General features: G+C 42.7%; 1 protein-coding gene across 1 annotated transcript; it reads left to right on the plus strand.

Annotated features, from left to right (window-relative positions):
* Positions 1-2,671: 2,671 nt before the first annotated feature.
* Positions 2,672-13,611, plus strand: LOC121393927 (serine-rich adhesin for platelets-like). The gene is made up of 7 exons (XM_041563777.1): positions 2,672-4,587; positions 4,860-5,111; positions 5,582-5,815; positions 6,473-7,408; positions 7,526-10,033; positions 10,151-13,485; positions 13,594-13,611. The coding sequence occupies exons 1-7, from the start codon at positions 2,829-2,831 to the stop codon at positions 13,609-13,611; spliced, it is 9,042 nt and encodes a 3,013-aa protein (XP_041419711.1). The 5' UTR covers positions 2,672-2,828.
* The last annotated feature ends 3,119 nt before the right edge of the window (positions 13,612-16,730 follow it).

The following is a 16,730-nucleotide window of genomic DNA, read 5'->3' on the forward strand; positions in this document are numbered from 1 at the left end:
CCTCTATATCTTCATATACTGAATCTTTAGAAACATCCACACCACTAGCAAGCACCCCTGGCTCATCACGGTCTACTAGTTCTTTGCCCTCAATGATAACTTCTGAAACAGGAGAAACCAGTTCTCAAACCTTATCTGGGCTGACAGAAAGTTCCACCATAGAAAGTGAGTCAATATCTGTGTCTTCATTCAAAGATTCTTCACCTACAGAAACATCCATACCACTAACAAGCACCTCTGCTTTGTCACCATCCACTAGTTCTTTACCTTCAATGGTGACATCTGAAAAAGGAGAAACCAGCTCTAACTCGGATTCAGAGCCGACAACAAGTCCTTTTGCTAAAAGTGAATTAAACTCTGTGTCCTCATACACAGAATCTTCAGTGACATCCACACCACTAACAAGCAACACTGGCTCATTATCTACTAGTTCTTTGCTCTCAATGGTAACTTCTGAAATAGGAGAAACCAGCTCTAGAACAGTATCTGGCCTGACAGCTAGTTCCACCATGGAAAATGAGTCAACCTCTGTCTCTTCATCCACAGACTATTCACCTACAGCAACATCCATACCACTAACAAGCACCCTTGCCACATCATCATCCGCTAGTTCTTTGCCTTCAATGGTGACATCTGAAAAAACAGGAACCAGCTCTAACTCTGTATCAGAGCTGACAACAAGTTCTGTTGCTGAAAGTGAGTTAACCTCTATATCTTCATATACTGAATCTTTAGAAACATCCACACCACTAGCAAGCACCCCTGGCTCATCACGGTCTACTAGTTCTTTGCCCTCAATGATAACTTCTGAAACAGGAGAAACCAGTTCTCAAACCTTATCTGGGCTGACAGAAAGTTCCACCATAGAAAGTGAGTCAATATCTGTATCTTCATTCAAAGATTCTTCACCTACAGAAACATCCATACCACTAACAAGCACCTCTGCTTTGTCAGCATCAACTAGTTCTTTACCTTCAATGGTGACATCTGAAAAAGGAGAAACCAGCTCTGTAAAGGAGCCAACAAAAAGCTCTGTTGCTGAAAGTCAGTTAACCTATGTCTCTTCATACACAGATTCTTCAGCGATATCAACGCCACTAACAAGCAACACTGGCTCATTATCTACTAGTCCTTTGCTCTCAATGGTAACTTCTGAAATAGGAGAAACCAGCTCTAGAACAGTATCTGGCCTGACAGCTAGTTCCACCATGGAAAATGAGTCAACCTCTGTCTCTTCATCCACAGACTATTCACCTACAGCAACGTCCATACCACTAAGCTCTAACTCCGCATCGGAGATGACAACAAGTTCTGTTTCTGAAAGCAAATTAACCTCTGTCTCTTCATACACAGAATCTTCAGCAACATCCACACCATTAACAAGCACCACTGACTCATCATCTTATTCTAGTTCTTTGCCCTCAGTGGTAACTTCTGAAACAGTAGAAACCAGCTCTAGAACAGTATCAGGGCATACAACAAATTCCGCCAGGGAAAGTGACACAACCTCTGTCTCTTCATCCATAGACAATTCACCTACAGAAACATCCATACCACAAGCAAGCACCACTACCTCATCATTGTCCACTAGTTCTTTGCCTTCAATGATGACATCTGAAAAAATAGAAATCAGCTCTAACTCTGTATCAGAGCTGACAACAAGTTCTGTTGCTGAAAGTGAGTTAACCCATGCCTTTACAGAAACAGAATCAGCAGCGGCATCCACGCCACTGGTAAGAACCCATGGTTCATCATCATCTACTAGTTCTTTGTCGTCAATGATAACTTCTGAAGCAGGAGAAACCAGCTTTAAAACAGTACCTGCAAGTTTTGCCATGGAAAGTGAGTCAACGTCTGTCTCTTCAACCACAGAAGCTTCCCCTACAGCAACATCCATACCAGTAATAAGCACCCCTGCTTCGTCATCATCCACAAGATCTTTGCCTTCAATGGTGACATCAGAAAAAGGAGAATCCAGTACTAACTCTGTATCGGAGCAGACAACAAATTCTGTTGCTCAAAGCGAGTTAACCTCTGTCTCTTCAGACACAGAATCTTCAGCGACATACACACCACTAACAAGCAATCCTGACTTATCATCTTCTACTCTTTCTTTGCCCTCAGTGGTAACTTCACAGACAGGAGAAACCAACTCTAGAACGGTATCAGGGACAACAGCAAGTTCTGCTAGGGAAAGTGAGTTAACCTCAGTCTCTTCATCCACAGACTCTTCACTTACAGCAACAACCATACCACAAGCAAGTACTCCTACCTCATCATTGTCCACTAGTTCTTTACCTTCAATGGTGACATCTGAAAAAGGAGAAACCAGCTCTAACGCGGATTCAGAGCCGACAACAAGTCCTTTTGCTAAAAGTGAATTAAACTCTGTGTCCACATACACAGAATCTTCAGTGACATCCACACCACTAACAAGCAACACTGGCTCATTATCTACTAGTTCTTTGCTCTCAATGGTAACTTCTGAAATAGGAGAAACCAGCTCTAGAACAGTATCTGGCCTGACAGCTAGTTCCACCATGGAAAATGAGTCAACCTCTGTCTCTTCATCCACAGACTATTCACCTACAGCAACGTCCATACCACTAACAAGCACCCTTGCCACATCATCATCCGCTAGTTCTTTGCCTTCAATGGTGACATCTGAAAAAACAGGAACCAGCTCTAACTCTGTATCAGAGCTGACAACAAGTTCTGTTGCTGAAAGTGAGTTAACCGCTATATCTTCATATACTGAATCTTTAGAAACATCCACACCACTAGCAAGCACCCCTGGCTCATCACGGTCTAATAGTTCTTTGCCCTCAATGATAACTTCTGAAACAGGAGAAACCAGTTCTCAAACCTTATCTGGGCTGACAGAAAGTTCCACCATAGAAAGTGAGTCAATATCTGTGTCTTCATTCAAAGATTCTTCACCTACAGAAACATCCATACCACTAACAAGCACCTCTGCTTTGTCACCATCCACTAGTTCTTTACCTTCAATGGTGACATCTGAAAAAGGAGAAACCAGCTCTAACTCGGATTCAGAGCCGACAACAAGTCCTTTTGCTAAAAGTGAATTAAACTCTGTGTCCTCATACACAGAATCTTCAGTGACATCCACACCACTAACAAGCAACACTGGCTCATTATCTACTAGTTCTTTGCTCTCAATGGTAACTTCTGAAATAGGAGAAACCAGCTCTAGAACAGTATCTGGCCTGACAGCTAGTTCCACCATGGAAAATGAGTCAACCTCTGTCTCTTCATCCACAGACTATTCACCTACAGCAACATCCATACCACTAACAAGCACCCTTGCCACATCATCATCCACTAGTTCTTTGCCTTCAATGGTGACATCTGAAAAAACAGGAACCAGCTCTAACTCTGTATCAGAGCTGACAACAAGTTCTGTTGCTGAAAGTGAGTTAACCTCTATATCTTCATATACTGAATCTTTAGAAACATCCACACCACTAGCAAGCACCCCTGGCTCATCACGGTCTACTAGTTCTTTGCCCTCAATGATAACTTCTGAAACAGGAGAAACCAGTTCTCAAACCTTATCTGGGCTGACAGAAAGTTCCACCATAGAAAGTGAGTCAATATCTGTATCTTCATTCAAAGATTCTTCACCTACAGAAACATCCATACCACTAACAAGCACCTCTGCTTTGTCAGCATCAACTAGTTCTTTGCCTTCAATGGTGACATCTGAAAAAGGAGAAACCAGCTCTGTAAAGGAGCCAACAAAAAGCTCTGTTGCTGAAAGTCAGTTAACCTCTGTCTCTTCATACACAGATTCTTCAGCGATATCAACGCCACTAACAAGCAACACTGGCTCATTATCTACTAGTCCTTTGCTCTCAATGGTAACTTCTGAAATAGGAGAAACCAGCTCTAGAACAGTATCTGGCCTGACAGCTAGTTCCACCATGGAAAATGAGTCAACCTCTGTCTCTTCATCCACAGACTATTCACCTACAGCAACGTCCATACCACTAAGCTCTAACTCCGCATCGGAGATGACAACAAGTTCTGTTTCTGAAAGCAAATTAACCTCTGTCTCTTCATACACAGAATCTTCAGCAACATCCACACCATTAACAAGCACCACTGACTCATCATCTTATTCTAGTTCTTTGCCCTCAGTGGTAACTTCTGAAACAGTAGAAACCAGCTCTAGAACAGTATCAGGGCATACAACAAATTCCGCCAGGGAAAGTGACACAACCTCTGTCTCTTCATCCATAGACAATTCACCTACAGAAACATCCATACCACAAGCAAGCACCACTACCTCATCATTGTCCACTAGTTCTTTGCCTTCAATGATGACATCTGAAAAAATAGAAATCAGCTCTAACTCTGTATCAGAGCTGACAACAAGTTCTGTTGCTGAAAGTGAGTTAACCCATGCCTTTACAGAAACAGAATCAGCAGCGGCATCCACGCCACTGGTAAGAACCCATGGTTCATCATCATCTACTAGTTCTTTGTCGTCAATGATAACTTCTGAAGCAGGAGAAACCAGCTTTAAACAGTACCTGCAAGTTTTGCCATGGAAAGTGAGTCAACGTCTGTCTCTTCAACCACAGAAGCTTCCCCTACAGCAACATCCATACCAGTAATAAGCACCCCTGCTTCGTCATCATCCACAAGATCTTTGCCTTCAATGGTGACATCAGAAAAAGGAGAATCCAGTACTAACTCTGTATCGGAGCAGACAACAAATTCTGTTGCTCAAAGCGAGTTAACCTCTGTCTCTTCAGACACAGAATCTTCAGCGACATACACACCACTAACAAGCAATCCTGACTTATCATCTTCTACTCTTTCTTTGCCCTCAGTGGTAACTTCACAGACAGGAGAAACCAACTCTAGAACGGTATCAGGGACAACAGCAAGTTCTGCTAGGGAAAGTGAGTTAACCTCAGTCTCTTCATCCACAGACTCTTCACTTACAGCAACAACCATACCACAAGCAAGTACTCCTACCTCATCATTGTCCACTAGTTCTTTACCTTCAATGGTGACATCTGAAAAAGGAGAAACCAGCTCTAACGCGGATTCAGAGCCGACAACAAGTCCTTTTGCTAAAAGTGAATTAAACTCTGTGTCCACATACACAGAATCTTCAGTGACATCCACACCACTAACAAGCAACACTGGCTCATTATCTACTAGTTCTTTGCTCTCAATGGTAACTTCTGAAATAGGAGAAACCAGCTCTAGAACAGTATCTGGCCTGACAGCTAGTTCCACCATGGAAATGAGTCAACCTCTGTCTCTTCATCCACAGACTATTCACCTACAGCAACGTCCATACCACTAACAAGCACCCTTGCCACATCATCATCCGCTAGTTCTTTGCCTTCAATGGTGACATCTGAAAAAACAGGAACCAGCTCTAACTCTGTATCAGAGCTGACAACAAGTTCTGTTGCTGAAAGTGAGTTAACCGCTATATCTTCATATACTGAATCTTTAGAAACATCCACACCACTAGCAAGCACCCCTGGCTCATCACGGTCTAATAGTTCTTTGCCCTCAATGATAACTTCTGAAACAGGAGAAACCAGTTCTCAAACCTTATCTGGGCTGACAGAAAGTTCCACCATAGAAAGTGAGTCAATATCTGTGTCTTCATTCAAAGATTCTTCACCTACAGAAACATCCATACCACTAACAAGCACCTCTGCTTTGTCACCATCCACTAGTTCTTTACCTTCAATGGTGACATCTGAAAAAGGAGAAACCAGCTCTAACTCGGATTCAGAGCCTACAACAAGTCCTTTTGCTAAAAGTGAATTAAACTCTGTGTCCTCATACACAGAATCTTCAGTGACATCCACACCACTAACAAGCAACACTGGCTCATTATCTACTAGTCCTTTGCTCTCAATGGTAACTTCTGAAATAGGAGAAAACCAGCTCTAGAACAGTATCTGGCCTGACAGCTAGTTCCACCATGGGAAAAGAGTCAACCTCTGTCTCTTCATCCACAGACTATTCACCTACAGCAACGTCCATACCACTAAGCTCTAACTCCGCATCGGAGATGACAACAAGTTCTGTTTCTGAAAGCAAATTAACCTCTGTCTCTTCATACACAGAATCTTCAGCAACATCCACACCATTAACAAGCACCACTGACTCATCATCTTATTCTAGTTCTTTGCCCTCAGTGGTAACTTCTGAAACAGTAGAAACCAGCTCTAGAACAGTATCAGGGCATACAACAAATTCCGCCAGGGAAAGTGAGACAACCTCTGTCTCTTCATCCATAGACAATTCACCTACAGAAACATCCATACCACAAGCAAGCACCACGACCTCATCATTGTCCACTAGTTCTTTGCCTTCAATGATGACATCTGAAAAATAGAAATCAGCTCTAACTCTGTATCAGAGCTGACAACAAGTTCTGTTGCTGAAAGTGAGTTAACCCATGCCTTTACAGAAACAGAATCAGCAGCGGCATCCACGCCACTGGTAAGAACCCATGGTTCATCATCATCTACTAGTTCTTTGTCGTCAATGATAACTTCTGAAGCAGGAGAAACCAGCTTTAAAACAGTACCTGCAAGTTCTGCCATGGAAAGTGAGTCAACGTCTGTCTCTTCAACCACAGAAGCTTCCCCTACAGCAACATCCATACCAGTAATAAGCACCCCTGCTTCGTCATCATCCACGAGATCTTTGCCTTCAATGGTGACATCAGAAAAAGGAGAATCCAGTACTAACTCTGTATCGGAGCAGACAACAAATTCTGTTGCTCAAAGCGAGTTAACCTCTGTCTCTTCAGACACAGAATCATCAGCGACATACACACCACTAACAAGCAATCCGGACTTATCATCTTCTACTTTTTCTTTGCCTTCAGTGGTAACTTCACAGACAGGAGAAACCAGCTCTACAACGGTATCAGGGACAAAAGCAAGTTCTGCTAGGGAAAGTGAGTTAACCTCTGTCTCTTCATCCACAGACTCTTCACTTACAGCAACAACCATACCACAAGCAAGTACTACTACCTCATCATTGTCCACTAGTTCTTTACCTTCAATGGTGACATCTGAAAAAGGAGAAACCAGCTCTAACTCGGATTCAGAGCCTACAACAAGTCCTTTTGCTAAAAGTGAATTAAACTCTTTGTCCTCATACACAGAATCTTCAGTGACATCCACACCACTAACAAGCAACACTGGCTCATTATCTACTAGTCCTTTGCTCTCAATGGTAACTTCTGAAATAGGAGAAACCAGCTCTAGAACAGTATCTGGCCTGACAGCTAGTTCCACCATGGAAAATGAGTCAACCTCTGTCTCTTCATCCACAGACTATTCACCTACAGCAACGTCCATACCACTAACAAGCACCCTTGCCACATCATCCGCTAGTTCTTTGCCTTCAATGGTGACATCTGAAAAAACAGAAACCAGCTCTAACTACGCATCGGAGATGACAACAAGTTCTGTTTCTGAAAGCAAATTAACCTCTGTCTCTTCATACACAGAATCTTCAGCAACATCCACACCATTAACAAGCACCACTGACTCATCATCTTATTCTAGTTCTTTGCCCTCAGTGGTAACTTCTGAAACAGTAGAAACCAGCTCTAGAACAGTATCAGGGCATACAACAAATTCCGCCAGGGAAAGTGAGACAACCTCTGTCTCTTCATCCATAGACAATTCACCTACAGAAACATCCATACCACAAGCAAGCACCACTACCTCATCATTGTCCACTAGTTCTTTGCCTTCAATGATGACATCTGAAAAAATAGAAATCAGCTCTAACTCTGTATCAGAGCTGACAACAAGTTCTGTTGCTGAAAGTGAGTTAACCCATGCCTTTACAGAAACAGAATCAGCAGCGGCATCCACGCCACTGGTAAGAACCCATGGTTCATCATCATCTACTAGTTCTTTATCGTCAATGATAACTTCTGAAGCAGGAGAAACCAGCTTTAAAACAGTACCTGCAAGTTCTGCCATGGAAAGTGAGTCAACGTCTGTCTCTTCAACCACAGAAGCTTCCCCTACAGCAACATCCATACCAGTAATAAGCACCCCTGCTTCGTCATCATCCACAAGATCTTTGCCTTCAATGGTGACATCAGAAAAAGGAGAATCCAGTACTAACTCTGTATCGGAGCAGACAACAAATTCTGTTGCTCAAAGCGAGTTAACCTCTGTCTCTTCAGACACAGAATCATCAGTGACATACACACCACTAACAAGCAATCCGGACTTATCATCTTCTACTTTTTCTTTGCCTTCAGTGGTAACTTCACAGACAGGAGAAACCAGCTCTACAACGGTATCAGGGACAAAAGCAAGTTCTGCTAGGGAAAGTGAGTTAACCTCGGTCTCTTCATCCACAGACTCTTCACTTACAGCAACAACCATACCACAAGCAAGTACTCCTACGTCATCATTGTCCACTAGTTCTTTACCTTCAATGGTGACATCTGAAAAAGGAGAAACCAGCTCTAACTCGGATTCAGAGCCTACAACAAGTCCTTTTGCTAAAAGTGAATTAAACTCTGTGTCTTCATACACAGAATCTTCAGTGACATCCACACCTCTAACAAGCAACACTGGCTCATTATCTACTAGTTCTTTGCTCTCAATGGTAACTTCTGAAATAGGAGAAACCAGCTCTAACTCCGCATCGGAGATGACAACAAGTTCTGTTTCTGAAAGCAAATTAACCTCTGTCTCTTCATACACAGAATCTTCAGCAACATCCACACCATTAACAAGCACCACTGACTCATCATCTTATTCTAGTTCTTTGCCCTCAGTGGTAACTTCTGAAACAGTAGAAACCAGCTCTAGAACAGTATCAGGGCATACAACAAATTCCGCCAGGGAAAGTGAGACAACCTCTGTCTCTTCATCCATAGACAATTCACCTACAGAAACATCCATACCACAAGCAAGCACCACTACCTCATCATTGTCCACTAGTTCTTTGCCTTCAATGATGACATCTGAAAAAATAGAAATCAGCTCTATCTCTGTATCAGAGCTGACAACAAGTTCTGTTGCTGAAAGTGAGTTAACCCATGCCTTTACAGAAACAGAATCGGCAGCGGCATCCACGCCACTGGTAAGAACCCATGGTTCATCATCATCTACTAGTTCTTTGTCGTCAATGATAACTTCTCAAGCAGGAGAAACCAGCTTTAAAACAGTACCTGCAAGTTCTGCCATGGAAAGTGAGTCAACGTCTGTCTCTTCAACCACAGAAGCTTCCCCTACAGCAACATCCATACCAGTAATAAGCACCCCTGCTTCGTCATCATTCACAAGATCTTTGCCTTCAATGGTGACATCAGAAAAAGGAGAATCCAGTACTAACTCTGTATCGGAGCAGACAACAAATTCTGTTGCTCAAAGCGAGTTAACCTCTGTCTCTTCAGACACAGAATCTTCAGCGACATACACACCACTAACAAGCAATCCTGACTTATCATCTTCTACTCTTTCTTTGCCCTCAGTGGTAACTTCACAGACAGGAGAAACCAACTCTAGAACGGTATCAGGGACAACAGCAAGTTCTGCTAGGGAAAGTGAGTTAACCTCTGTCTCTTCATCCACAGACTCTTCACTTACAGCAAAAACCATACCACAAGCAAGTATTCCTACCTCATCATTGTCCACTAGTTCTTTACCTTCAATGGTGACATCTGAAAAAGGAGAAACCAGCTCTAACTCGGATTCAGAGCCTACAACAAGTCCTTTTGCTAAAAGTGAATTAAACTCTGTGTCCTCATACACAGAATCTTCAGTGACATCCACACCACTAACAAGCAACACTGGCTCATTATCTACTAGTCCTTTGCTCTCAATGGTAACTTCTGAAATAGGAGAAACCAGCTCTAGAACAGTATCTGGCCTGACAGTTAGTTCCACCATGGAAAATGAGTCAACCTCTGTCTCTTCATCCACAGACTATTCACCTACAGCAACGTCCATAACAGTAACAAGCACCCTTGCCACATCATCCGCTAGTTCTTTGCCTTCAATGGTGACATCTGAAAAAACAGAAACCAGCTCTAACTCCGCATCGGAGATGACAACAAGTTCTGTTTCTGAAAGCAAATTAACCTCTGTCTCTTCATACACAGAATCTTCAGCAACATCCACACCATTAACAAGCACCACTGACTCATCATCTTATTCTAGTTCTTTGCCCTCAGTGGTAACTTCTGAAACAGTAGAAACCAGCTCTAGAACAGTATCAGGGCATACAACAAATTCCGCCAGGGAAAGTGAGACAACCTCTGTCTCTTCATCCATAGACAATTCACCTACAGAAACATCCATACCACAAGCAAGCACCACTACCTCATCATTGTCCACTAGTTCTTTGCCTTCAATGATGACTTCTGAAAAAATAGAAATCAGCTCTAACTCTGTATCAGAGCTGACAACAAGTTCTGTTGCTGAAAGTGAGTTAACCCATGCCTTTACAGAAACAGAATCAGCAGCAGCATCCACGCCACTGGTAAGAACCCATGGTTCATCATCATCTACTAGTTCTTTGTCGTCAATGATAACTTCTGAAGCAGGAGAAACCAGCTTTAAAACAGTACCTGCAAGTTCTGCCATGGAAAGTGAGTCAACGTCTGTCTCTTCAACCACAGAAGCTTCCCCTACAGCAACATCCATACCAGTAATAAGCACCCCTGCTTCGTCATCATCCACAAGATCTTTGCCTTCAATGGTGACATCAGAAAAAGGAGAATCCAGTACTAACTCTGTATCGGAGCAGACAACAAATTCTGTTGCTCAAAGCGAGTTAACCTCTGTCTCTTCAGACACAGAATCATCAGTGACATACACACCACTAACAAGCAATCCGGACTTATCATCTTCTACTTTTTCTTTGCCTTCAGTGGTAACTTCACAGACAGGAGAAACCAGCTCTACAATGGTATCAGGGACAAAAGCAAGTTCTGCTAGGGAAAGTGAGTTAACCTCGGTCTCTTCATCCACAGACTCTTCACTTACAGCAACAACCATACCACAAACAAGTACTCCTACCTCATCATTGTCCACTAGTTCTTTACCTTCAATGGTGACATCTGAAAAAGGAGAAACCAGCTCTAACTCGGATTCAGAGCCGACAACAAGTCCTTTTGCTAAAAGTGAATTAAACTCTGTGTCCTCATACACAGAATCTTCAGTGACATCCACACCACTAACAAGCAACACTGGCTCATTATCTACTAGTTCTTTGCTCTCAATGGTAACTTCTGAAATAGGAGAAACCAGCTCTAGAACAGTATCTGGCCTGACAGCTAGTTCCACCATGGAAAATGAGTCAACCTCTGTCTCTTCATCCACAGACTATTCACCTACAGCAACATCCATACCACTAACAAGCACCCTTGCCACATCATCATCCGCTAGTTCTTTGCCTTCAATGGTGACATCTGAAAAAACAGGAACCAGCTCTAACTCTGTATCAGAGCTGACAACAAGTTCTGTTGCTGAAAGTGAGTTAACCTCTATATCTTCATATACTGAATCTTTAGAAACATCCACACCACTAGCAAGCACCCCTGGCTCATCACGGTCTACTAGTTCTTTGCCCTCAATGATAACTTCTGAAACAGGAGAAACCAGTTCTCAAACCTTATCTGGGCTGACAGAAAGTTCCACCATAGAAAGTGAGTCAATATCTGTATCTTCATTCAAAGATTCTTCACCTACAGAAACATCCATACCACTAACAAGCACCTCTGCTTTGTCAGCATCAACTAGTTCTTTGCCTTCAATGGTGACATCTGAAAAAGGAGAAACCAGCTCTGTAAAGGAGCCAACAAAAAGCTCTGTTGCTGAAAGTCAGTTAACCTCTGTCTCTTCATACACAGATTCTTCAGCGATATCAACGCCACTAACAAGCAACACTGGCTCATTATCTACTAGTCCTTTGCTCTCAATGGTAACTTCTGAAATAGGAGAAACCAGCTCTAGAACAGTATCTGGCCTGACAGCTAGTTCCACCATGGAAAATGAGTCAACCTCTGTCTCTTCATCCACAGACTATTCACCTACAGCAACGTCCATACCACTAAGCTCTAACTCCGCATCGGAGATGACAACAAGTTCTGTTTCTGAAAGCAAATTAACCTCTGTCTCTTCATACACAGAATCTTCAGCAACATCCACACCATTAACAAGCACCACTGACTCATCATCTTATTCTAGTTCTTTGCCCTCAGTGGTAACTTCTGAAACAGTAGAAACCAGCTCTAGAACAGTATCAGGGCATACAACAAATTCCGCCAGGGAAAGTGACACAACCTCTGTCTCTTCATCCATAGACAATTCACCTACAGAAACATCCATACCACAAGCAAGCACCACTACCTCATCATTGTCCACTAGTTCTTTGCCTTCAATGATGACATCTGAAAAAATAGAAATCAGCTCTAACTCTGTATCAGAGCTGACAACAAGTTCTGTTGCTGAAAGTGAGTTAACCCATGCCTTTACAGAAACAGAATCAGCAGCGGCATCCACGCCACTGGTAAGAACCCATGGTTCATCATCATCTACTAGTTCTTTGTCGTCAATGATAACTTCTGAAGCAGGAGAAACCAGCTTTAAAACAGTACCTGCAAGTTTTGCCATGGAAAGTGAGTCAACGTCTGTCTCTTCAACCACAGAAGCTTCCCCTACAGCAACATCCATACCAGTAATAAGCACCCCTGCTTCGTCATCATCCACAAGATCTTTGCCTTCAATGGTGACATCAGAAAAAGGAGAATCCAGTACTAACTCTGTATCGCAGCAGACAACAAATTCTGTTGCTCAAAGCGAGTTAACCTCTGTCTCTTCAGACACAGAATCTTTAGCGACATACACACCACTAACAAGCAATCCTGACTTATCATCTTCTACTCTTTCTTTGCCCTCAGTGGTAACTTCACAGACAGGAGAAACCAACTCTAGAACGGTATCAGGGACAACAGCAAGTTCTGCTAGGGAAAGTGAGTTAACCTCAGTCTCTTCATCCACAGACTCTTCACTTACAGCAACAACCATACCACAAACAAGTACTCCTACCTCATCATTGTCCACTAGTTCTTTACCTTCAATGGTGACATCTGAAAAAGGAGAAACCAGCTCTAACTCGGATTCAGAGCCGACAACAAGTCCTTTTGCTAAAAGTGAATTAAACTCTGTGTCCTCATACACAGAATCTTCAGTGACATCCACACCACTAACAAGCAACACTGGCTCATTATCTACTAGTTCTTTGCTCTCAATGGTAACTTCTGAAATAGGAGAAACCAGCTCTAGAACAGTATCTGGCCTGACAGCTAGTTCCACCATGGAAAATGAGTCAACCTCTGTCTCTTCATCCACAGACTATTCACCTACAGCAACGTCCATACCACTAACAAGCACCCTTGCCACATCATCATCCGCTAGTTCTTTGCCTTCAATGGTGACATCTGAAAAACAGGAACCAGCTCTAACTCTGTATCAGAGCTGACAACAAGTTCTGTTGCTGAAAGTGAGTTAACCTCTATATCTTCATATACTGAATCTTTAGAAACATCCACACCACTAGCAAGCACCCCTGGCTCATCACAGTCTACTAGTTCTTTGCCCTCAATGATAACTTCTGAAACAGGAGAAACCAGTTCTCAAACCTTATCTGGGCTGACAGAAAGTTCCACCATAGAAAGTGAGTCAATATCTGTGTCTTCATTCAAAGATTCTTCACCTACAGAAACATCCATACCACTAACAAGCACCTCTGCTTTGTCACCATCCACTAGTTCTTTACCTTCAATGGTGACATCTGAAAAAGGAGAAACCAGCTCTAACTCGGATTCAGAGCCTACAACAAGTCCTTTTGCTAAAAGTGAATTAAACTCTGTGTCCTCATACACAGAATCTTCAGTGACATCCACACCACTAACAAGCAACACTGGCTCATTATCTACTAGTCCTTTGCTCTCAATGGTAACTTCTGAAATAGGAGAAACCAGCTCTAGAACAGTATCTGGCCTGACAGCTAGTTCCACCATGGGAAAAGAGTCAACCTCTGTCTCTTCATCCACAGACTATTCACCTACAGCAACGTCCATACCACTAAGCTCTAACTCCGCATCGGAGATGACAACAAGTTCTGTTTCTGAAAGCAAATTAACCTCTGTCTCTTCATACACAGAATCTTCAGCAACATCCACACCATTAACAAGCACCACTGACTCATCATCTTATTCTAGTTCTTTGCCCTCAGTGGTAACTTCTGAAACAGTAGAAACCAGCTCTAGAACAGTATCAGGGCATACAACAAATTCCGCCAGGGAAAGTGAGACAACCTCTGTCTCTTCATCCATAGACAATTCACCTACAGAAACATCCATACCACAAGCAAGCACCACTACCTCATCATTGTCCACTAGTTCTTTGCCTTCAATGATGACATCTGAAAAAATAGAAATCAGCTCTAACTCTGTATCAGAGCTGACAACAAGTTCTGTTGCTGAAAGTGAGTTAACCCATGCCTTTACAGAAACAGAATCAGCAGCGGCATCCACGCCACTGGTAAGAACCCATGGTTCATCATCATCTACTAGTTCTTTGTCGTCAATGATAACTTCTGAAGCAGGAGAAACCAGCTTTAAAACAGTACCTGCAAGTTCTGCCATGGAAAGTGAGTCAACGTCTGTCTCTTCAACCACAGAAGCTTCCCCTACAGCAACATCCATACCAGTAATAAGCACCCCTGCTTCGTCATCATCCACGAGATCTTTGCCTTCAATGGTGACATCAGAAAAAGGAGAATCCAGTACTAACTCTGTATCGGAGCAGACAACAAATTCTGTTGCTCAAAGCGAGTTAACCTCTGTCTCTTCAGACACAGAATCATCAGCGACATACACACCACTAACAAGCAATCCGGACTTATCATCTTCTACTTTTTCTTTGCCTTCAGTGGTAACTTCACAGACAGGAGAAACCAGCTCTACAACGGTATCAGGGACAAAAGCAAGTTCTGCTAGGGAAAGTGAGTTAACCTCGGTCTCTTCATCCACAGACTCTTCACTTACAGCAACAACCATACCACAAGCAAGTACTCCTACGTCATCATTGTCCACTAGTTCTTTACCTTCAATGGTGACATCTGAAAAAGGAGAAACCAGCTCTAACTCGGATTCAGAGCCTACAACAAGTCCTTTTGCTAAAAGTGAATTAAACTCTGTGTCCTCATACACAGAATCTTCAGTGACATCCACACCTCTAACAAGCAACACTGGCTCATTATCTACTAGTTCTTTGCTCTCAATGGTAACTTCTGAAATAGGAGAAACCAGCTCTAACTCCGCATCGGAGATGACAACAAGTTCTTTTTCTGAAAGCAAATTAACCTCTGTCTCTTCAGACACAGAATCTTCAGCGACATACACACCACTAACAAGCAATCCTGACTTATCATCTTCTACTCTTTCTTTGCCCTCAGTGGTAACTTCACAGACAGGAGAAACCAACTCTAGAACGGTATCAGGGACAACAGCAAGTTCTGCTAGGGAAAGTGAGTTAACCTCTGTCTCTTCATCCACAGACTCTTCACTTACAGCAACAACCATACCACAAGCAAGTACTACTACCTCATCATTGTCCACTAGTTCTTTACCTTCAATGGTGACATCTGAAAAAGGAGAAACCAGCTCTAACTCGGATTCAGAGCCTACAACAAGTCCTTTTGCTAAAAGTGAATTAAACTCTTTGTCCTCATACACAGAATCTTCAGTGACATCCACACCACTAACAAGCAACACTGGCTCATTATCTACAAGTCCTTTGCTCTCAATGGTAACTTCTGAAATAGGAGAAACCAGCTCTAGAACAGTATCTGGCCTGACAGCTAGTTCCACCATGGAAAATGAGTCAACCTCTGTCTCTTCATCCACAGACTATTCACCTACAGCAACGTCCATACCACTAACAAGCACCCTTGCCACATCATCCGCTAGTTCTTTGCCTTCAATGGTGACATCTGAAAAAACAGAAACCAGCTCTAACTCCGCATCGGAGATGACAACAAGTTCTGTTTCTGAAAGCAAATTAACCTCTGTCTCTTCATACACAGAATCTTCAGCAACATCCACACCATTAACAAGCACCACTGACTCATCATCTTATTCTAGTTCTTTGCCCTCAGTGGTAACTTCTGAAACAGTAGAAACCAGCTCTAGAACAGTATCAGGGCATACAACAAATTCCGCCAGGGAAAGTGAGACAACCTCTGTCTCTTCATCCATAGACAATTCACCTACAGAAACATCCATACCACAAGCAAGCACCACTACCTCATCATTGTCCACTAGTTCTTTGCCTTCAATGATGACATCTGAAAAAATAGAAAATCAGCTCTAACTCTGTATCAGAGCTGACAACAAGTTCTGTTGCTGAAAGTGAGTTAACCCATGCCTTTACAGAAACAGAATCAGCAGCGGCATCCACGCCACTGGTAAGAACCCATGGTTCATCATCATCTACTAGTTCTTTATCGTCAATGATAACTTCTGAAGCAGGAGAAAACCAGCTTTAAAACAGTACCTGCAAGTTCTGCCATGGAAAGTGAGTCAACGTCTGTCTCTTCAACCACAGAAGCTTCCCCTACAGTAACATCCATACCAGTAATAAGCACCCCTGCTTCGTCATCATCCACAAGAT

Source organism: Xenopus laevis, chromosome 5L, assembly GCF_017654675.1.
Source record: "Xenopus laevis strain J_2021 chromosome 5L, Xenopus_laevis_v10.1, whole genome shotgun sequence".
In the NCBI taxonomy this organism is placed as follows: domain Eukaryota; kingdom Metazoa; phylum Chordata; class Amphibia; order Anura; family Pipidae; genus Xenopus; species Xenopus laevis.